Consider the following 22,805-nt stretch of genomic DNA (forward strand, 5'->3'; position numbering starts at 1 on the left):
GCTGAGTGGGTTACGCCTCTGCCTTCAGCTCAGGTCATGGTCTCAGGGTCCTGGGACTGAGCCCCACATCCGGCTCTCTGCTCAGCGGGGAGCTTGCTTCCTCCACTCTCTCTGCCTACTTGCGATCACTATCAAATAAATAAATAAATAAATAAAATTTAAAAAAAAAAAAAAAAAAAAAAAGAATCCTCAATCCACTGCCATCCTTCTTGTGAATTTTGAACCTAAACAAGACAAAAGAAGCTAAAGGATGCATGGCCAGTGATTGAGATCAGGATCATTGGTAATACAACTAAAGAATTAATTTCTATCCAATTCACCCACCAAACTTGGGAATTCAGCTGAATGGATATAGAAAACACTGCTGTAGAATATATCCCCAAAATAACAGTATAAAAATCTGCACAATCGTAAGAAATCTATAAGGCTACAAATTCCACATTTTCATGAAAACAGTTTTCATCAGTACCACTCAACTTTTATTCCTACACTAACACCCAAAGTTAAGATTAAAGTCATTCCCTTAACGAAATGTTTAACAAATAATCTTTAAACAGCTAGTACCAAATGTCAGATATTGTGTTAGTCCCGGGAAAGTCTACTGGGGAAGACAGACATGTAAATTAGGGCTTTCTTTCTCAGCAGAGAAACAAGGATTCCCTTATTCACAAGTTATTTGTGGTGATTTCCACAGTCTAATTTAATGCAGAGACTCCAGGGAGACAAAGGGAGTTGTTTCAGTGTGTTTAAGGTGAGGTGAATGAATTAGAGAAACCAGGATGTATGTGCTGCTCTGCCACTCCCCAGAGGGAATGTCTCAGGAACGCCACGCTGGTTCCCTGTCAACCTCCACCACTTTTCTTGTGGATTCTCAAGAGTCTGATTGGTTTAGCTAGTTTTCTTTCTGCTGCTACAACCTGTTGCTGCTAATAAAGAATCTCTTTCTGTTCCCAGCCCACTGATCTTAGAACAAGGTTTCTAATTCTTCTCTCATAACCTTCTACTTTGAAGGAAGCATGGTACTCTGGATATTATTTCAGCTTTATTTTTCTTAAACAGTAAAGAAAAACGGGGTTGAAAAAAAGGCTATTTTCAGTGCCGTTCCTTTAATTTTTTCATCTATCATTGCAAAGGGCAAAGTGGATTGTGCGTTTGGGTGCAAATGGGACTTAAAAATATATGTATGTACTGCAGCACCTGAATGGCTCAGTTGGTTAAGCATGTGCCTTCGGCTCAAGTCATGATCCCAGGATCCTGGCATGGAGCCCCTGCACTGGCCTGCCTGCTCAGCAGGGAGCCTGCTTTTCCCTCTCCCTGTCCCTGTCCTTCTGCCACTCTCCCTGCTTGTGGTCTCTCATAAGCGCTCTTTCTCTCAAATAAATTCTTTTTTTAAAAAAAAAAAAAGGTATTTATATTTCTGAGGACAACCAATTTGAGGTAAAGATAAAGAAATGCCAAGGCCCACTACAAGGACTGGGAAGATGGGCTACAGTAAGAAAAAGAAGGGGACCAAACTATGAGTTTATTCTTTTCCCCTCCTCTCTTCCATTTTTATAACATGGACATGCACATTGTCTTCACAGAAATTCTCAGACCCAGCTCAAGGGAGACTGAACCCTCTAGTCTGTTGCTATGTTGGGAAAAAGGGAGGAGAAAGGTAAGAGATGTGCCACAAATGTGGTAATTAGGATTATCATTCTTTTTTACAATACTATAAATAACTCCTAATCATCAGCTGTTAAGATCTTTGGAAACAGGCTTGAGAATCAGTAAGGATAGTTTTAATAACTAATTATTTAGAAAATAATACCTCTAAGTTTATAAGGTTTTGGTTTTATTATTCATTTATTGTAAGTCCAATATCCACAGATAAGACAAAAGTTTCAGGAGGATCCCAATTCCAACAAGTAGAACTCTAAATTAACAGTCTGATTATGTGATGTTTTATTACATTACTAATCTTCTTCAATACATTAAAAATAAAAACTTCAAGTCTTTAAGAGAGTTGCCTTTACTGAAATCAGTGTCATCCTGCAAGACCCTCCCCCTACTCCCCATTTACCCACATAAGGTATCTGAGCTCCTAAGGCTCCAGTCTCAGAGTAAGATGGAGGCTCTTGCTCTTCTTCAAGGACAATTCTTCCTCATATGCCCAGTCTAGGTATTCTCATCTCTCTTTAGCCTCCTCTTCTTTACCGGCAATTCCCATTTTACTTTCAGGCTGTAGGCAACTTTAGAGAGACTACTGACACTAGTAACTCTCTACTTCCCATCCCATTTTCATCTTGGATTCTCAAAATTCTCCATTTTGAGACTGGCCGCACTATACTTAGATGTTTGGGGGCCTTATTGTTCTATTGATATTGCAAATTACTAATGGTCGATTCTTGGTTTTTATTCTTGACTTCTCCACAGCACTGATAATCCTGGAAACTCTCCTCCCTTCTTCAGGGAGGGAGTTAACTTTTTTCTTTTTAAATTTCACTTCTGTAATCCTTGGAGGGTCTTTTTTGGTTATCTAACTGGGGGATTAAGGACCCCTGGCCTCTTAACTCTTCTACTGTGGTGAGCTCAACAACCAGTTTAAAGGATTCTTGTGTATAACTCAAAAAACTCTGCATCTTAATCCCTACTTAAATTATCCATTACTTAGTATATATTAAACTGACAGTAGGAATTATAAAACACTACAATTTTTAAAAACACATTTTCTGTGGTACCTGGGTGGCTCAGTCAGTTAAGAGACTACCTTTGGCTCAGGTCATGATCCCAGGGTCCTGGGATCAAACCCCATATTGGGCTCCCTACTCACTGGGGAGCCTGCTTCTCCCTCTCCTGCTCGCTCTGCTTGTGCTCTCTGTAAAATAAATAAAATCTTAAAGATAAAATAAAATAAAATAAAATGGAATTTCCTTCAAATTGGCTAGCTCTTGTCTCTGTTAACTTCTACAAACTGATTCACATCCTGGATGCCTCACATTCATACCCACCCTTCTGCCTTCACTTGCACTGTTTCCCTAAACTGGGATCAAGGTTCCATATCTTTTTTAAGTCTTGTACATTCTTTATGGTGTAGCTTACATATCATTTCTTCTGTGATGGCTTCACAAAACACTAATGATCAGGACGATTTCTCTCCTCATCTTTACACTGCTTAAATTAACATATAACTGTTATCATCTCTACTTTGTATTAACCTCCTAAAAGGAAAGTCTGGGTATAGTCAAATGTAGGTTATACATGTTCAGTGAATAACTGTAAGGAATTTAATTGCATTTAAAGTGAGGACTTTGATGTGGGAATACTATACCTTTAGGCCCTTTCCCGGGGGTGGGTTCTACAGTAGTTTTGCTCCATATAAGTATGACTCCACCAGAGTCTCCAGTAAGAACATCTCCATTCCCCAAGAATGCTAAACACTGCACAAATTTTGGCTTTTCATATTTCTACAATGAAACGACGAGAATTTTCAGTTTTCCTTTGGCATAATGTTTGTTTACTCAACAATTAAAAAAATCAAAGTTTTAAAATGAACTTGCAACATTCTGATCCTTACCCCAAAAATTCCCTGTTTTCTTGTTAGTGAATTGCCACTCCAGGTCCAGAAAAAGATATGAGATTTACCACAGGTTATTATGGTATTTGCATCTGTTGGATGGAACTCCACAGCCAAAACAACTTCATTTGTTGTCTGTGGATAGAGAAATAAAGCTTTAGATGAATATATATCTTTATCTCCATCAAATACCAATTACAGCTACTGACAACCAAAGACTGGGAAACATTTTGAGAAAACACCTTTTCTTCAAAGACCAACTTTCCTGAAAAATTTTAATAGATTTTTCGAATGATTTGAATTTGATGTCCTCATACTACTGTATCATCTTTTATGTTATTTATATATAATAACTGCACTAAAAAGACATACAAATTAGTTTTTCTTTTAATTTTTTATACATTCAGGTAAAAGTACACTAAAACTAGCAAATGCAAGAGCCATGTACATTCTATCATAAAGACAGACAGTCATTTTGACAGGGGAAAAAAAAGTCTTCTCTTTCTTGGTACTATTACTATTGACCAAGAAAATATTACTGATTTAGAGATTCATTATCAGGCTGAGGGTTTATAAAGTAGATGCAGAATGGTCACTACTGATATCTAGAGAGTAATGGAGAAACAAAAAACTAAGATGTTTTATGCTCTTTCCTCAAAAAAGACAAAAAAGGATAGGAGTTAAGTTTAAAAGAACTAGAATGAGACGGTAGAAGAAAAAAGGCATGAAAGCCACAAAGGAATTACAAATATATTTTTTTCACTGAAATTACTGAATTATCAAATGTTTTCTGGCAAAAGCACCTATTCAAACTTAACAGTTTGCTTGCACAGCTGTTTATTGTTAGCTGTTGTTTACTTGTAGGGTGAATATTAATATCCATTTTTAAGAAAGATTTATTATTTTTAAAAAAGATTTTATTTATTTATTTGAGAGAATGAGAGAGCTAGAGAGAGAGAACATGAGAAGGGGATAGGTCAGAGGGAGAAGTAGACTCCCTTCTGAGCAGGCTGCCTTATTCGGGACTCAATCCTGGCACTCTAGGATCCTGGCCTGAGCCTAAGGCTTAACCAGCTGAGCCACCCAGGCACCCCAGATTTATTTTACAGAGACAAAGCACATGAGTGCATACAAAGGTAGGGGAAGGGGTAGGTGGACAGACTCTTCAAGCAGACTCCAACAAGGGCTCCATCCTGTGACCATGAGACCCATGATGGCCCATGAGATCATCACCTGAGCCAAAACTACTACTGACTGAGCTACCCAGGTGCCCCCTTAATGTCCATTTTTTAACTTTAAGAACTTCATGTCAATGAATTAATCTCTTCTAGAGATGACTAATTTTTGTTTTGTTATTAACATCATCTTTAAAATTTACTTTGACCCTAGAATACTTTACTTAATTTTTATTAATTTTATCAATTTACATTAATTTTTATCAATTTTATCAATTACATTAATTTTATCAAATTATATGTACAGAAAAGAACTTGAATCCTAAGTACATAGCTTGAAAATTTTCACAAACTGAACACACCTCTGTACAGCATCTAGAACAAGAAAAAGAACAATTTCTAACATACCAGATACCTAAAAACTTAGATACCTTTTCTAGACACTATCCCCTATGTCTGCTCAAGTAACTATGATCCTTTTTATAGCAACATAGATTACTTTGTTTTATTTATTTATTTATTTATTTTAAAGATTTTATTTATTTATTTGAGAGAGAGACAGTGAGAGAGAGCATGAGCGAGGAGAAGGTCAGAGGGAGAAGCAGACTCCCCATGCAGCTGGGAGCCCGATGCGGGACTCGATCCCGGGACTCCGGGATCATGACCTGAGCCGAAGGCAGTCGTCCAACCAACTGAGCCACTCAGGCGTCCCTACTTTGTTTTATTTAAATGGAATCATACAGAATGTACTCCTTTGTATCTGACCCCATTTTATCTACATTTGTGAGATTCAGTTCATATTGGTGCATATATTGTAATTTGTTCATTCTCATTGCTGTACTGTATTCCTTTGTATGTAAAGATCCCATTATCCATTCTCCTACTGATTGGCATTTGGGTAACTTCGTTTTGTGGGGCTACCATTATTTTTGATTAGTTGTCTTTTGGTCAACACATGGATATACTTCTGTTGGGTTTATACCTAAGAGTGGAATAGGAGGGCAGAGGTTATACACGTGTATATGTTCAACTTTAAAAGGCAATGCCATTTTCCAAAAATGGCTGTGTTGATTTCTGTGTTCAACATACAACAGTGTATTAGAGTTCCAGTTACTTCACACATCAAACTTGTTATTTTTGTCTACTTTTATCGCTTCATATTTCCACACATACTCAGCTTGTCAACTTTTGTTAAAATCATGCTGGGATTCTGACTATGTTGAGCAGAAGTAATATCCTTATATTTTCTTCTATCCATGATTATTATATATTCCTTCATGTATTTATGTCTTCTTTAATTCCTGTCAATAGGTCTTAAAGTTGCCTTGTTGAATTTTAAATGTATATAGATGAACTATCTATGTACCAACTCTCCAAATTTCTGTGACTTACGCAAAAAATAGAGCTCATCTACAGTGGGAGAGAGTAAGGTCAACACAAAAGAAAAGGAGGAGAGAGAAGAGAATCAGTGATGCAGTCCCTGAATCAAGTCATTCCTGAGACAAAATTCCCCTCTGAACTTTTCTAGATGTGTTTTTTCTCCTTAACCATGAATCAATAAATTCTCTTCATCTTTAAGTTGTTTTGCAGTCACCTGCACTGGGAAGAGCTCTAATACAGACATCTGGGATACAAGGAACTTCGGTGTGACAAGCAAGGGGGAAAAAGTTTCTAGCTTTCACAAGTAGGTGAAGTGTAGTGGGAGGTGAAACAGGTTGAGGGCTAAGGAAGATGACTAGTGCAGAATGGGAAATGTTGATTTTGATTTACAGGATAGGACATTCAAATAAAGATGCCTAGCAGGCAACAAAAAATATAGGTTTAAGTGTGGGACAGAGATCACGGTTAGAGTTAATTGATATGGGACACAGCAGACAGTAATTAAGGACGTAAGAGCATACATGATACCAATGGAGGACATGGGATACAACTCTGAAGAATACCAACATTTAAGGTCTTGGAAGATCAGACCAGCAGGAGGAAAACCACAACACTTCATCTGGTAGCCTTTACTACAAAGGATCACACCCATTTCACTTCCGTATAACATCCTCATGTTTCAATGTTAAATTACTTTTATGGCTGAAAGACAATCTACATCCTCATTTGTATTTTTCAAGGTTTGAGGCTTCCTGACATGTCATATTCTTTTCAAGCATAATCAATCTACCGTTTCTTTTAAAAGATTAACTTACACTATTTAAAAGAATCTCTTTTTGACCAACAAGCTGAAAGCCTGAAGCTTATACCAAACAAAATTGTTGAGAGGGAGAGAGCGCACACAACTAAAGAGGAATGTGATGTTATTTAAGAGTACAGCAAATATGTCATAGGCTTTTTATAGTCATCCTGTCACTCTGAATCTCTCTGAAAGCCTGTGAGAGGGAGGCCATTTCTACCCATATGAACATAGCTGCAATGTTAAGCTTATATTCTTCTCTTACAAGTTATAGACTGATCCACACAAAGGGATCAATCCTATTCTACAACAATTATACATGCTGTAGCATTTTATGTAACAACCCCATATATGTAATCAAGACCAAAAAACTTACTGTTACATATGCTTTTTAGTTACGTGAGTCATATTCCTAGGATGAATTTTTTCCTTAGGGTTTTAAAACTTTAAAGACTGAATGAAGTAACAAATTTTGTTAAGGAAACTAGGTTGAGTATTTAGAGTTAATTCTGAGATGAGATAACCATCTACTTTGGCATTTCAGTAGCACAATGTGTCTGAAATATCACTGGAATTTGGTTGAAGGTACTTGACTATTTTATCTTAAGAATAGTTTAAAAATTGACCTCAGGATCTATAGATACTATCACAGAAACTACAGACCATAAATAAGTGTTGTTTAAAAAAAATAGATTAATAATGATATTCTTAGTATCATTAGAATGATGGCAATCAATAAATCAAATGGATACGGTCAGTTGGTATGCTTTTACAACTTAAGGATATGCAATATACTTCCAAAGATCAGCAAAACAAATAATGTATTCTAAAAAATAATAATTAAAACTTCTTTTGATTTACCTTTATTTCTGCTCCTTTTGATTTTTTCTGCCAATCCCATACAGTAAGCATATGCTCATTGGAGTCATCGATAACACATAAATGAACACCTGAATCCTAAAGAAAAGCCAAATAAAGGCATTTAAAATTTTCAGTTAAGTTTGACTTTCTAAGAAGAAATACCGTTTTATTAAAACTGCCAACATTAAGATAATCCCAAATCCTTTAAACACACAGCTCCTTCAAAGAAAATGATTATACTCTTTCCTGACTGTATTCTTTTTAGAAATATAATGAAGACTCCTTAAAAAATATTTTCTACTTTTAATTTTTTCCCCAGGTTAGTTTCTACTTGCTATCTAGTTACTTCTGTTATTCAGAGATAGCAATTTAGTTTCCATGATATAGCTGACTTACATTAACACGAATAAATGGGATAAATAATTATTTTATTATCCTTTAAAAAGTTCTTTTTTTAAAGATTTATTTATTTATTTATTTGAGAGAAAGAACATGGGTAGGGAGGGGCCAAGTGAGATGGATGAGACAATCTCAAGCAGATTCACCACTTAGATGTAGAGCCCAATGCCTGAGATTATGACCTGAGCTGAATCAAGAGTCAAACACTTAACTGACTGAGCCATTCAGGCGCCTCTCTTTTCTATCTTTCTGAAACCATTTTCATTCACATAATTTAAGTCTCCCAGTTTAAGAAAAAAAAATGTAGATATTAAAAAGTATTTGTTTTCCAGTAGCATTTGCAATATATGCCTAATGACATATATGGGAGAAAGAAATACCGTGGAGAAACGTAAGAGGTAATGATGAAGGACAGAGCTTGCTCTCTTGTTTTTATCTTTCTTTTAGCCTGTATTAGAACAATTACCTAAACTAGGAAAAGTTAAGAGTATGAGACAATCCAAGATAGTCTTAACACTATAATAATGATATCAACAAAATGACAACAGTTCCTGCTACAGAAATTTAGGGGTGAAAAGGGGAATATAAGTCCTTCAGCCCATTTATCACCCGTCTCACAATTCTTATCTCACAGGACCTCTGGACCTTCAGTACCTTCAAAGCTAGTGAAGGTCCTATGTCCACCCAAATTTATCTTTCCGTTCTAAAAATGTCCTTTCTGCCTCCATGTCCCACAAAACTCCCATAATCCATAATAAACCTGCTAAGAGCTAGGAACTGAAGAGGTATGAATACATACATATATCCTAAAGTATGAGTGAGGGCCAATAAAATCTGGAGATGTGTATTTGAAACTTAAAATCATGGATCCTAAAGTGTAGATCTCCTGTATACTCTATAACAATTGTATATAATTCAAGAATAAATAGAATGTTTCAATGGATAATAAAGATTTTATTTATTTATTTGAAAGAGAATGAGAGAGAGCATGAGAAGGGGGAAAGTTAGAGCGAGAAACAGATTCCCGACTGAGCAGGGAGCCCAATGTGGGACTTGATCCTCGGACTTCAGGATCATGGCCCCACAAAGCTCTGATTATTTCATTTGCTCCAACATGACCTCAAGAAAAGCCAGTATTTGTGTGGAATTGGCCAACTTTCATTTCTGAATTTTCTAAATAAAATATATTTCCATGATTCAAGCTGAAGCAAAAGCACATCCTACTGCTTATTTCAATTATACCATGCTATATATATATTCCTCTAACCATTTCCTGTTACTATAGGAATCCTATTTCAGACAGAACAAAAGTATAATTAAGTATAACAACCTGTATCCCATTTAAACCAAATACTTTAGTACCTAGGTTAAAATGCTGGCCACTGCTAAGCAATAGCTAACAATTCAGAGTTAGCACTTTCTGTGAACACACACATATACTGAGCTTATTTTCTTTTCTGCTTTTTGCACTGCTTGCTTACTTCTTTAAAAATTGTTACTTACTGCTTTTGAAAAATCCAGGCATCCTACTCCCCGCTCAAAGGTCCCAAGTCCAATAATTTGCAGTGTGGATAAACTAACTGAATCCCACACTCTGACATGGGGTTGCAGAGGCTGCAAAGACAAGGGGAAAAACATAAGACAGCAAGACTATTTGGTATTCAGTGGGTGCAAATAAATACTGCTACCAAACAAAACTGTCTGCCATCTCTAAAAAGCAGTAGGGATGGAAAAACATCTAATATAAACCAGCTACTACATTAGACATGACCCCAAAGAATCTTGAGGAGGTATTTTCTTCTCATACTATGAACATAAGAAAATAACAAATGATAATAATAATAGCAGAAAATGATTTAGTATTTACTATGCTGTAAACTATTCTAAGTACATGTATTAATTCATTTAATCCTCACAGTCCCATGAAATATGTACTACAATAATCACCATTTAACAGATTAGGAAATGGAGATAAAGAGATTTGAATAACTTGCCCAAAATTATACAGGTTTTTTTTTTTTTTTTAAGATTTTATTTATTTATTTGACAGAGATCACAAGTAGGCAGAGAGGCAGGCAAGAGAGAGGAAGGGAAGCAGGCTCCCTGCTGAGCAGAGAGCCTGATGTGGGGCTCGATCTCAGGACCCTGGGATCATGACCTGATCCAAAGGCAGAGGCTTTAACCAACTGAGCCACCCAGGCGCCCCCAAAGTTATACAGTTATTAAAAGGCAGAGTTAGAATTCTAACCCAGGCAAATTTGCTCTGGATACTTTGCTTTTAACATTACCTTAATTCCGGGAATATAATACCTTTTTTTCCTAACCAGTGTCCAATAAATTGCTAAACAAACAATTCTTAAATAGAATTTGAAACCAGAAGGGGACTCAGACTCATCCAATATAACCATTCTAACTCCTTTTCTTTAAATAAACTCAAGCCAGAGAATGTCATGGGTACAGTCAGACACACATGTTAATCAGTCATCGATAATACTCTCTGTTGATCCTTACAAGTAAGGGATTTATTACGTAAACCAACTTAATAATATTGAGTAGGAACTGAAATTTTTAAAGTGTTATCAGTTCCAGTCACACATAAAATCAAATCCATCAATGTAGTGAAATTTTACTATCTTTTGGCAAACACTGATAAATTACACTAAGTTAAAAAAAAAAAGTAAGAAGCTTCTGAGTTCTCCCAATTTTACAAGTAAATAGTCCCCTTAGGGAGAGTATTTCCTTTTAGAGAAATATTTAAGTAGTATGATTCTCTTTTGTTTTTTGGGATGTTCTTACATTCTACTATTTTTTCCCTCTTATGCTAGAGATCCCTTAGCAGCATTTAAAAGAATGAAATAAGCAAGCCATGGTTAAAATTATAGTCAATTCCATTCTAATGGCAACATCACTGGTACAGCATGCAGAACAGAACTCACCCTTCCATCTTTATCCACTCCAGCTATCTGTCCAGTTGCGATCCTAATTTTGTCAGGATGTACAGCAAGGCTAAAACAGCATTATTAACAACAATTTTAAATATGGAAAATGTGAAAAAGCTGAAATATGCCTTAGTAACAACATCTGTCAAACATTTTTCAGTTTTTAATCATTAAAAAATTCTCACCGTGACTTATCTGATTTTCTTTAGCAAATCAACCACCTAAGTTTTGACCATACTTTTTCTTCCTTTGGTCAACTAAAACAGACAAATTAACGGAGCAGTAAATTTACATCTGTGGCAGGATAACTTAAACTGTCTTCATCTGTTCAAGTTCCTTTCTAATCTTGCACACGTGCATGAGGTCAGATGGTTTTATCCTACTGAAGATGCAGTACTGCACGGTACAAATGTAACCTATTACAACGACAGCATTTTCCCCATTCGCTGTATCCTTACGCATTATTATTGACTGAACAGTTCTTCCATCATTTCTACACAAAGGAACACAGTAAACATAATACCTCCAAACTTTTAAAATTAAGAGTTCTTAATGCTGAACTCTTAGAAGTCAAATATGGAGCAAGAAACTCTTAAGAACAAACTGAAAATAGTGCAGCATATATGCCCCCATTTTTCATGATAAACATGAGACCAATAAAATTTTTAAAAAGATGTCTTCCTGTCTATATCTAGACTCTTTATACATTTTGAAACCAAGGGATAAGCTCATTGAGAATGTAAATTTTTTGTTCTTAGTATGTATTGCTCATTACTTTCCAGAAGAGTATCAATTTAAATCATAAGAAACAAAGTGCTTTAAAAGTTCCACTACAACTTCCTCATATTAAAATGCCACTTTTCAAATATATCGTACAGAATGCCTTTAATATCCTTAACATCTGAGCTCTCCACAAGAAACCATTTCTGAAAAAACCAAAATTAAGAAGAAATGCAAAAATGACAAAGAAAAAAAAGACAAGTGTTCAATGATACCAACCATTTCACACAGTCTGTGTGACCCAGGTAGTGTCGCTGAGTTCTCTCCTCATAATTAAACAGTACTACTACTGATGCTATGAAATACACTATTTCTCCGGTAGGAAGAAGGTAAACATTAGCACGACAGTCCTTTCCTCGATAACCGTATCTTAAACACAAAAGTCAAGGTTTTTAATAAACACAATTTTTAAGGTGTAAACTAACAAGCTTTTCATGGATACCAAGGGGCATGAGAAAAGTATAAAGAAAACAGGAATGCATCAGAGCTAGGAAACTCAAATTCTGCCACTATCCAAGGTGCAATCCCGAGTTTTTAACGTGCATAAATCCTAGTTTCCTCATTCCCCAGACAAATACATATTGAGTTCCTAACATGTGTCAGGCACAGACTGAACATACAGTTCTGAACAAAACAGAGGCCTGTGTCCCTGTAGATTATGCTCTCTCAAAGATGACTAAAACAAAAACCAAAAATATCATTAGAAATTGTGGAAAGAAAAGTAACAGTATCCCAGGAGAAAGTATAGAAGGAACACCTAATTTAAATGGAGAGAAAAGTGAGGAGAGGCATCAAAAGAAGCACTGAGAAAATGACATTTGTGCTTGACCTAAATAATGAGTAAGACAGCCAGGCACAGTTCAGCAGGCAGAGTGTTTATTAAAAAGTTGTACAGAATTATAGGATTGGTGAGTTTTCCCAAGGTAATTTCTACAGAAACGAGGGAATGAATGAAAGGGTAGGAGAAAGAGTGTAGAGGAGCATGGAGGCAGAAAACAGCGTTCAAACTACTAGCTCCATTCTGCTTCATGAAGTTTCTCAAAGGTTCTAAGAGAAAAATTTCTAAGTGAAATTAAGGGAGCTCTTTTATATAGTCATTTTTTTACAAAGTCTGGCTGAGAAGTTAATTCTGGAATTAGCATCAATCATATTAATTTGAGCTTGTAATAAAATAATTTACATTATTTCGCAAGTTATAAAATGCTTAACTGATGTTTCCTTATTTAATTCTTACAACAGCTCAGTAAAGTAGGAGTTATTAACCTCTTTTTATATGGGAAGTAAGGTTCATTGGGGGTGGCAGAGCTGAGACTCAAACACTAGTCTTCCCATTCCAGTCCAATGCCTTCTCTACCACACTACAAGTAGCTGCCACGATGTTCATACAGTACTGCTTGTCCTATCCAAAGATATGAATTTGGGTGGTTTTAAATTGCTAAGAGCAAAATATATATAATATGTGAAAGATGAGAAGTAACATCTCTTTACTTTCTCAAGTGGTTGTGATATTACATTTATTATTTTTTTTGTATAAAGATAATTGTGATAGAGGTTAGGTAAATGAATTTTTCTTAAACTAAAGACAAAGCAAACAAAGTTGCTGTCACAGTAGAGAAGGATACACCCACTCCAGTTTCAGCTTCTCAGGAGGCAGTTCTGTTCTGATGTCATCATAGTTTTCAACATCAGAAGGAATGAACATTGTAATTGGCCGACCTCGCATAAACATTTTAACATATTCTCCTTCTGTTGAAACACAAGACAAAAGTTAAGTCAATTTTCTGAATAATCATAGAAAAGTGGATTACTATGGTGATATAGGAAGAACAAGACAAAAAATAGCTAGTTCATAGTTCTATTCTTATTATACATAATTATTTTTATATAAAGACCTTGTCTAAACATTGCAGGAAAAACTACTGGTCATTTCCTTAAATGAGAATAACTATTTCACAATTAAACTAAACTAAACTAAACTAAACAAGAAGGCCAGGAAAGCTGAGGTAGAAAATGGGAAAAAAAATTTTAATGAAAGTTTTCCTAACAGTTGAAAATAAGAAACAGATTATCAGGGCAGACAACAATCATGTCTACCACAATACTTCATCAATCTACTGATTTTTTTAAAAAAAGATTTTATTTTTTGAGAGAGAGAGAGAGAGAGAGAGAGTGAACAAGCATACAAGCAAGCACGAGTGCAGGTAGGGGCAGAGAGAGAAGCATGTTCCCTGCTGAGCAGAGAGCCCAATGCAGGACTTGATCCTGGAACGTTGGGATCGTGAACTGAGCTGAAGGCAGATGTTTAACCGATTGCGCCGCCCACACGCACCAACCTACTGATGTTTAATGAGACATACAAAAATCACAGCCTGAGACTACACCATGAGGAGAGGAGTCATACAGCATCATAAGTCAGGATGTGGAGAGAGAACAAGAGCTCTGCCACATATAGTGAGTACAGCTAGAAGGAAAAGAAGACCAACTTCCCTCACTTCACGACTGTGCCAACAATCAGAGTTGGGTCTAAACTATTTTTTAAAATATTTTATTTATTTATTCGACAGAGACACAGTGAGAAAGGAAACACCAGCCGGGGTAGGGGGAGACCTTCCCGCCAAGCAAAGAGCCCAATGCAGGGCTTGATCCCAGGACTCTAGGATCATGACCTGAGCCAAAGGAGATGCTTAAGTGACTGAACCACTCAGGTGCCCCGGGTCTAAACAATTTAATTAAATTACAATACACTAACAGTTTTTAAGACAGTGCTAGGAAATTTTTTTTTTTAAATTAGCAGTATAGGTTCCAAAATAGCTCTTATTTACGTAAAGCAATAGTTGTTTATAAGATCTGAAACAATCTAAAACTAAAGATGCTAAAGTCTAAAATCAATATTTATTGTGTACCTTTTATAAAACAAAACTTCCCTGAACAGATGAGACTATCTCTTGAAAACAAAAACCAAAAAACAACACCCATTCTCCATCCCAGCGTCCCAATGACCAACATATAGCTAAGTTTAGTAGATGGTGACAGTGATGGTAAAATGGCCACAAGAAAACCTAAACAGGAAGGAGAAAGTAAGGGACCTGAGTACTAAAGGATAGCATGTGTCCAGCAATTACGAACTTGTTTGGCAGGATATGAAAAAACAGCAGAAAGAGACTGAAAATGTGGAGATCAACCATAGGCTGATACAACTCTAGGGCCTTTAATAATGACCTAAGCTACCAAGAATAAGAATATATAATAATTCAATAGTTTTTATAATGAGAACCATGGAAGAAGGAAAGATAAATTACTTGATGAATGTATGCAAGTATTTGTGCTTATTATGGGTGAGAAGTTCAAGTTATTTTTATTATTATTACTCACTTGTGTTTGGCCTCACGGTTAGATCTAAGAACAGGCTAAGACTTCCCACGCCACAGTTTTCACACCACATGATACAGGTCTTTATTACTTCTGAACCTAAGAGTGGGCTCTGCTTCCTGATGATTTTTACCATTGCTGGACTTGATGAGAACTAAATGATTACCAGCTGCAACTATTTATTTTTTGCAATCATCTTTATCGGCACCTCCTTGTCCTTTTTTTGGTATAGTTTACTTTCTTATCATCATCAGTTTGTTATAAAGTTTCCCTCGGAGTTTTTTTTTTTTTAAAGAATATAAATTCTTAAAAATAAAAAATTAAAAAAAAAAAAAGAATATAAATTCTTGGGGTCCCTGGTTGGCTTAATAGTAGAACATGTGACTCTCGATCTTGGGGTTGTAAATTTGAACCCCACACTGGTGTAGAGATTACTTGAAAATAAAATCTTTAAAAATGTATATATAAATTCTTAGAGGCAGATATCCTGTCCATTGGAATTTCCCGCAGGATCTTTGATCAAAGGCGTGTGCCATAAATGTTTTCTGGATAAAAAAATAAAACTATTAGCAGATGTTTCTACCACTTAGTTGAGATTAGATGTCCAGCCAAAGGAACGGATTTAGGAACAGCGTTATCAAAGAAAACAAAAGTTCTCCTTTGCTAACAGAGACAGCTCAGAATACTGTATTGCTTCCTCTGTCAATTATTCTTTACCCTTAGCAGCACAAGCAACTAAGTAAAAGCAACTATCTAGTGCTTTCTAAAGAAACTATCTAGTGCTTGTCAACTTTTCTAATATAAAAATGGCAAAGCATGTCAGGATGAAAATGTTTTCTCTCCCTGGAAGCTGGCAGTACATATGTTGAGGGACAAATACATAAGCTAGGAACCATGAATAATTCCTGAGATTGAGGGAAGCAATCCATTATAGTGGAAAGAACATGAGCTTTTGGGAAAAGACTGATCAAGATGTAAATTCCAGCTTTACTAATGATTAGCTATGTGACTCCAGCCTAGGTTTCCTAATACACAAAATGACAATAGCTACTTACCACCTGCAATTATGACTCACTGAATAAGACGTCACACTGTAAGGGGTAATATGAGGTCCTCAACAAGTATTTATTCCCTTCCCTTTGAGAATGATTTGTACCATTCTGGACCTTGTCTAGGAACTGCTTACAATATGTGATTTAACACACTATAATATCTCTTCATAATCTTTAAACTGACTGTCCACAGAAGAGTATGTATAGGCAAGACAGAATTCTCTTTCTGTCATGTGCACTTTTTTAAAAAAGAATTTACTTGGGAGTGAGAGAGAGCAGAGAGAGAAAGAGAGCACATGGTGAGGGGTAGGAGAAAGGGGAAGGGAGAGGGAGAAGCAGGCTTCCCGTTCAGCAGGGGACCTACATGACCAGAGCCTAAGGCAGGTGCTTCACTGACTGAGCCATCCAGATGCTCCTATCATGTACACTTTAAAACAGGGGTCATAAATTGACTTACCTACTGGCCCACACAGAAAATGCAAATGAGAGCAGTAAAAGAATACAGGATGACTGATTGGGACTGGGACCACTGGCACACCCCATGCTCGTCAGGGAGGCAGTAGCTACTTTAAGTCCATGAAACATGTGGGTCTGGTGTTGCTAGATATTCCCATTTTTAAAAAAGAGAAATGGGAAATCTATAGTTTATTGTTATATCTCCCAATTCTTAAATATCTAATCCGTGTGGGGAAAAAAAGGGGGAAATACCATGTGAAAACATAACCTTTGGCCTGCATACCACAGTCTGTGAACTGTTGTGTTTTGTTTTGTTTTTAATAAAGAATACAGTCTTTACCTTGGGAATCAGACAAAATACAGTCAAAGAAGAGTCTCTTTTCTCCTCAACCACTGTTGAGTATATATTCTCACTGCAAACTTGCTCTTGAGACTGTCAGACTTCTTGACCTTAAGAAGGATTTTACAGTCCATTTATCTGTTTTACCCCAATGCTACCTTCTAGCCTTTCTCACTGTAAAACTACAGTACCACGAAAGTCAAGAAGGGATGGTCCATGGGACCAAGGAAGATTATGAGATCAGTTATATTTTTCTGGTGCTCCAGAACAACAAGCAGAGGAAAAGAAATTACTAAACTATCATGATAATTAGTAAACACAGTATAGTGCTTTTCATTATTCAGCAATGAAGCTGCTTTTTAGTGAAATGTAATTAATCTCAACGTTTTATTTCTTACTTGGCACTGTGAAAATTCCTTGGACTGAGTGGGAGGCTATACAGTATAGTGGACAGAATACAAGATTTGTGATCAAGTCAGACCTTGGTTTGAACTCCAGCTTTACCACTTTCAAGTTTATGCCAATAAAAAAAAAATTTTTTTTAAAGAGGGAGGAAGGGAGGAGGGGTGGAGAGAGAAGGAGAATCTCAAGCAGGCTCCATGCCCAGCATGGTCACAGCCCTAAGATCATGACCTGGGCCAAAATTAAGAGTTGGACACTTAATCAACTGAGGCACCCAGTACCCCTAAATAAATCTAATCAATGACAGCTTAACTATAAAAGAAGAAATTCTGTGAGATGCTATTGATAAAAATACTACAATCAATACCAAAATACCATTAGTTTGTTTCTCTAGACACATATAATATTGGAACTCTTAGAAATTTGAGACTTTACCTAGTCCAACCCTCTACTTTTAGAGAAGGGGAAACCAAGGCTCAGAGAGGTCAACTGAGTTTATAGACTGTGTTCTAAAATTGTTTATGATTTAGAACTTGTGAAACATTTTTATTCTAAAACTATGTTTTAGATCTGCAGCATTCAAAACAATAGCCACTGGTTCTGAACACTTAGAATGTGGCTAGTCTGAATTGAGATATGCTATAATTGTACAATACAGATTTTTAACTCTTAGTATGAAAAAAAGGGAAAATACGTCAACGACTTTTTTGTACTGATCACACACTGAAATGATATTCTGGATATAATGGGCTAAATATATTAAGCTTAATCTTACTTGTTTCTTTTTACTTTTTAAAATGTGGCTACTAGAACATTTTAAATGACACATGTGTTATATATTATATTTCTATTGGATAGTACTATTCAGACACTACTAAGGTCCTCAAAAGTCCAATTACTAGACAATACAGCTTACTTATAATCCAAATAGAAGCTTGTGCTTTGTACCCCAAGTGTAGAAAATCAGAAAGTACAAAAGGCAAAGAAGATATTTCTGTTCTATTATCTTTGGGAAGAGTGAATGCTAGGCAGAAATATTTAATTTTCTTTTACTATTTTTTTTTTTAAAGATTTATTTATTTGTTTGACAGAGATCGCAATTAGGCAGAGAGGCAGGCAGAGGCGGTAGGGGAGCAGGCTCCCTGCTGAGCGGAGAGCTCGATGTGGGGCTCGATACCAGGACCCTGAGATCATGACATGAGCTGAAAACAGAGGCTTTAACCCACTGAGCCACCCAGTTCCCCCCATTTTTTTTTGAGAGAGAGGGAGAGGCGAGCTTGCGCAAACAAGAAAAGCAGAGGGCGAGGGAGAGAAAAGCTCAAGCAGACTCCACGCGGAGCTCTGAGCCCGAAGCATGGCTTGATCCCACCACCCACCGAGCTCATGACCAGGACCTGAACCACAAGAGTCAGATGCTTAACAGGCTGAGCTACCCTAGGCTGAGCCCCTAGGCAGAAATTTGAAACACTTGATGTTAATACTTTCCTTCCTTTGTCCTTCTCACTGCTGGTACTTCTCCTTTGGTCTACTCTTGTTAATTCAATCTTCCACTTTAGCATCTCCCCTAGGCTGCCCTATCCTGCAAAGTGCTCCAAACTGCAAAATGACCTTCATACTCCTTAATCCAAATTTTTTGGGACAGTTGTCTAAGGTGTTCTGAGAAAAGCACTATTGCTGAAATTATTCCAATAGATATAAATAACTAGTTAACTAAAGTTACTTATTTAAGTAAACTCTATCCCCAACATGGGCCTTGAACTCAGACCCCAAGATCAAGAGCTACATGCTCTACCAACTTAGACAGGTATCCCAAAGAAACGTACCCCAAAGAAAGGTAAAGTGGAGAAAGAAGTTAGTACCCGGCATACTCTGCTTTAAGTAAGATCAGTTCCTCTAGTGCTTTTTTCCCCACAGCTTTCTCCCTTTTGGAGAGTAAACAAACAAACAACCTAAAGGCTTTCAAAGGCAACAGCAGAGCTTTAGGGTTTTGGATTATGACTATACTAATTTGTATAATGGGTACTGCCTATAGAAAACCTTCTGAACGTCTAGAATCCTTAAAGTTTAACACATCTTTCTCCCCAAAAGTTTCCACTTTAGATATCCACTTTTATTTATATTTTACAATCTTTACAACTAAAGAGCCCTCGCAACTCGCTGAAAATTGGAATTTAAATTTTATATGTAACAATAATGCAGTGGAGTGTGATGCTATCTAGTTCCATCAAACAGGAAATTGGAGAATTTTAATTTAGTTTGAGCTTTTACCAGTTCCATTCCCCAAAACCATGGAGCCCAAGAACAGGAGATTAAACAGAAGGTTAGAAATACTGACTTTAATTTTGTAGTACAAAGTGACAAAGAGCATTTTAGGTAGGCTAAAATCTTTTCATAAAAATAAATTCTCAAAAGATTTCAAGTCCTAATGATCAAGTTATACGTAATAATAATTTAATATTTCAAAATCCAATGAAACAATGTAATCTGTAAGAATCTTTGGACTTCGAATAAGTAACTTGATTTGTACAATAAAGTCTAAATTTCACCCCTTTCCAAAGGTCTAGCTATAAAAATAGATAAAATGTAGATCCCCAAATAAAAAAGGGGGTGTAAATTTAGAAGGATATAATCTAACCCTATCTTGCAGATTAAAAAATTCTTAGTTGGGGTGCTTGCCAAATAGTACATAGTTTTACTTGCTAGGACAAGAACCCAGGTCTGAAAAATATGACCGAGTAGTAAAATGCTACCTTAATTTTCTTGGTTCTGTAGGAAGATTTCTACTGGCTGGTAAGTTTTACTGAATTCTTAATTACATAGGGGCAGGGCTGGGGGGTGGAGGTGAGGGTACACAACACCAAGGTATAAAAGAAGTAAACCTAGTCCCTTAGGAGCTTACACAGAGTTATAACCAAGTCTTAGGTAACTGCTAATCAACTCTTAAATGACAGTAATAAGCCCACCTGAAGTTACTTTCCTGAATCTAAATCTCCTTTAATCAAATTTCTCTTTGTTATTTTGTTTACAACTCTGCCATCAAATCACTTCAAGATAATCAGATATGGGCATTTGCTTAAGCATTCTGGATTATTTTTACTCATCCTAAAAAAGGTTTTCTTTGGGAAAAGATGGGAACAAAGTCTAGTCCAACAATGAGACACATATAACTTCTAAAAGACTTGTTGCGATATTGCTGAAAACCTTTCTGAATTAAGTAAAATATGGCTGTTATGGTTGTATTTTAAAAACTGCCTCAAATCACTCAACTCACTTATATCCCCAGGAAAAGTTATTTTAAGCACTAAGTTAGAGGTTTTTTAAAATTTTACCTGAATATATCAAGTTGGATTTAATTTTTTTAAAATAAATTCAAAAGAGAAACTTCAGCTAGAGCAAACTCCAGCTCTTTTTTAAAAAAAGAGTTATTTATTTTAAGGTTTATTTATTTATTTGATAGATCACACAGAGAGAGAGAGAGGAGGAAGCAGGCTTCCTGCTGAGCAGAGAGCATGATTCGGGGCTCAATCCCAGGACCCTGGGATCATGACCCGAGCCGAAAGCAGAGGCCCCAACCCACTGAGCCACCCAGGTGCCCCAAGAGTTGTTTATTTTAGAGAGGGAGAGCACGAGCACAAGTGGTGGGAGGGGCAAAGGGAGCAACTCTTCAAGCAGATGCCTCACTGAGCATGGAGGCCAAGGTGGGGACCTAAAGCGGGGGGTGGGGGGTGGGAGGGGGGCTAGACCCATGAGATCAAGGGGTAAGCCGAAACCAAGAGTCCAAAGTTCAATCAACTGAGCCACCCAGATGCCCTACCTCTAGCTCTTTTTCTTTTTTAAAAGATTTTATTTATTTCAGAGAGAAAGAGAGCGCACGTGAGGGGAGGGGAGGAGCAGAGGAAAAGGGACAAGCAGACTCTACGCTGAGCGAAGTGCCAGACACAGGGCTTGATGTTATGACCTAAGCTGAAATCAAGATGGATGCTTAACCAACTGAGCCACGAGGCACCCCTCTTTTTCAATTAACTGTAATAGAAAGAGAACTAGCAGGTCACAAGGGAGCAATAAAACCCTATATATGAAATTCTAATTAAAGAGAGGCTTCACCTTTACTTTTAATGTTTAATTAATTAATTAATTAATTAAAGATTTATCTGAGAGAGACAACAAGCACAAGGGGGAGGGGCAGAGGGAGAAAGAATCACAAGCAGATGTGGTGTGGAGCTGTGGAGCCCGATGCAGGGTTCAATCTCAAGACCCTGAGAACATGACTTGAGCCCAAACTAAGAGTCAAAACTACAAGTCGGACACTTAACCAACTGCACTACCCAGGTACCCTATGTTTTATTTAAAAACAACCTGAGTTAAAGCAAAATGTAAAGATTAAATAAATCTGGGTCTTTAGTACACATGTGCTTGCTATATTATTTGTACATATTTTTAGAAATATTAAAATATTTCAGTCTTTTGAAAATTAAAAGCTTTATTAAAGTAAATAATCAACAATATTTTTGGTAAAACTGTTCCTTGGAAAACCAATTGCACAGTTTAGGAACATGGCAAGTGATTTGCTATGGTTCTTTCTGCAGCCTTAGTATATATCACTGATACCACCTCTTTTCTGCTAAGCCTAATCACAAGTTTCAGAATTCTTTTCTAAGTGCTTCAGGAAAACAGTAACAAATGACAGAGTAAGAAACACATACAAAGTCTACTTGCCATTTCTGGACAGAGTGGATTTTTTACTATGCTAACTCATTTAACTGGCAAGCTTGAGGAATGGAGATTTTTCTGGTTAATTGCATTTTTCCAGTTTAGATTTTTTTAAAAAGCTTATGCCTGTGGCTTGTGAAAATACAGTACAGATGAAGTCTTTAACCAGAATAAAATAAATATGCACAAGATAAGGATGTTCTGTTATGAAATGTCATATTCTCCATGTCCAAAGGGGACAGGCTGGACTTTTTTGTTAACTGAAGATAAGAAAAAGAGGATGCCAGGAACTCATATTCTTTTTTTTTTTGAGATTTTCTTTATTTACTTGACAGAGATCACAAGTAGGCAGAGAGGCAGGCGAGAGAGAAGGGAAAGCAGGCTCTCTGCTCAGCAGATAGCTCCATGTGAAGCTCGATCCCAGGACCCTGAGATCATGATCTGAGCTGAAAGCAGAGGCTTAACCCACTGAGCCACTCAGGTGCCCCAGGAACACATATTCTTAAAAGTTGCTATTGTTTACATTTTAAAAAAATAATAATAATGGGACAGCCTTTAACCATATTTTAATCTAGAAGACTGCTAAC

General features: G+C 36.6%; 1 protein-coding gene across 6 annotated transcripts in view; it reads right to left on the reverse strand.

Annotated features, from left to right (window-relative positions):
• EML4 (EMAP like 4) overlaps positions 1-22,805 on the reverse strand; it is a 156,323-nt gene that overhangs the window by 38,928 nt on the left and 94,590 nt on the right. For all 6 annotated transcript variants that reach the window (XM_004770921.3, XM_004770920.3, XM_004770919.3 and 3 more), the window contains 7 exons: positions 13,512-13,635; positions 12,109-12,258; positions 11,107-11,176; positions 9,674-9,784; positions 7,772-7,867; positions 3,557-3,691; positions 3,311-3,446 (listed from right to left, as the gene is read on the reverse strand). In XM_004770921.3, coding sequence (XP_004770978.1) covers positions 3,311-3,446; positions 3,557-3,691; positions 7,772-7,867; positions 9,674-9,784; positions 11,107-11,176; positions 12,109-12,258; positions 13,512-13,635 — 822 coding nt within the window. The remainder of the gene's footprint in view (positions 1-3,310; positions 3,447-3,556; positions 3,692-7,771; positions 7,868-9,673; positions 9,785-11,106; positions 11,177-12,108; positions 12,259-13,511; positions 13,636-22,805) is intronic.

The sequence above is a fragment of the Mustela putorius genome, unplaced genomic scaffold, assembly GCF_011764305.1.
Source record: "Mustela putorius furo isolate JIRA1106 unplaced genomic scaffold, ASM1176430v1.1 tig00000281_pilon_pilon_pilon, whole genome shotgun sequence".
Classification (NCBI taxonomy): Eukaryota; Metazoa; Chordata; class Mammalia; order Carnivora; family Mustelidae; genus Mustela; species Mustela putorius.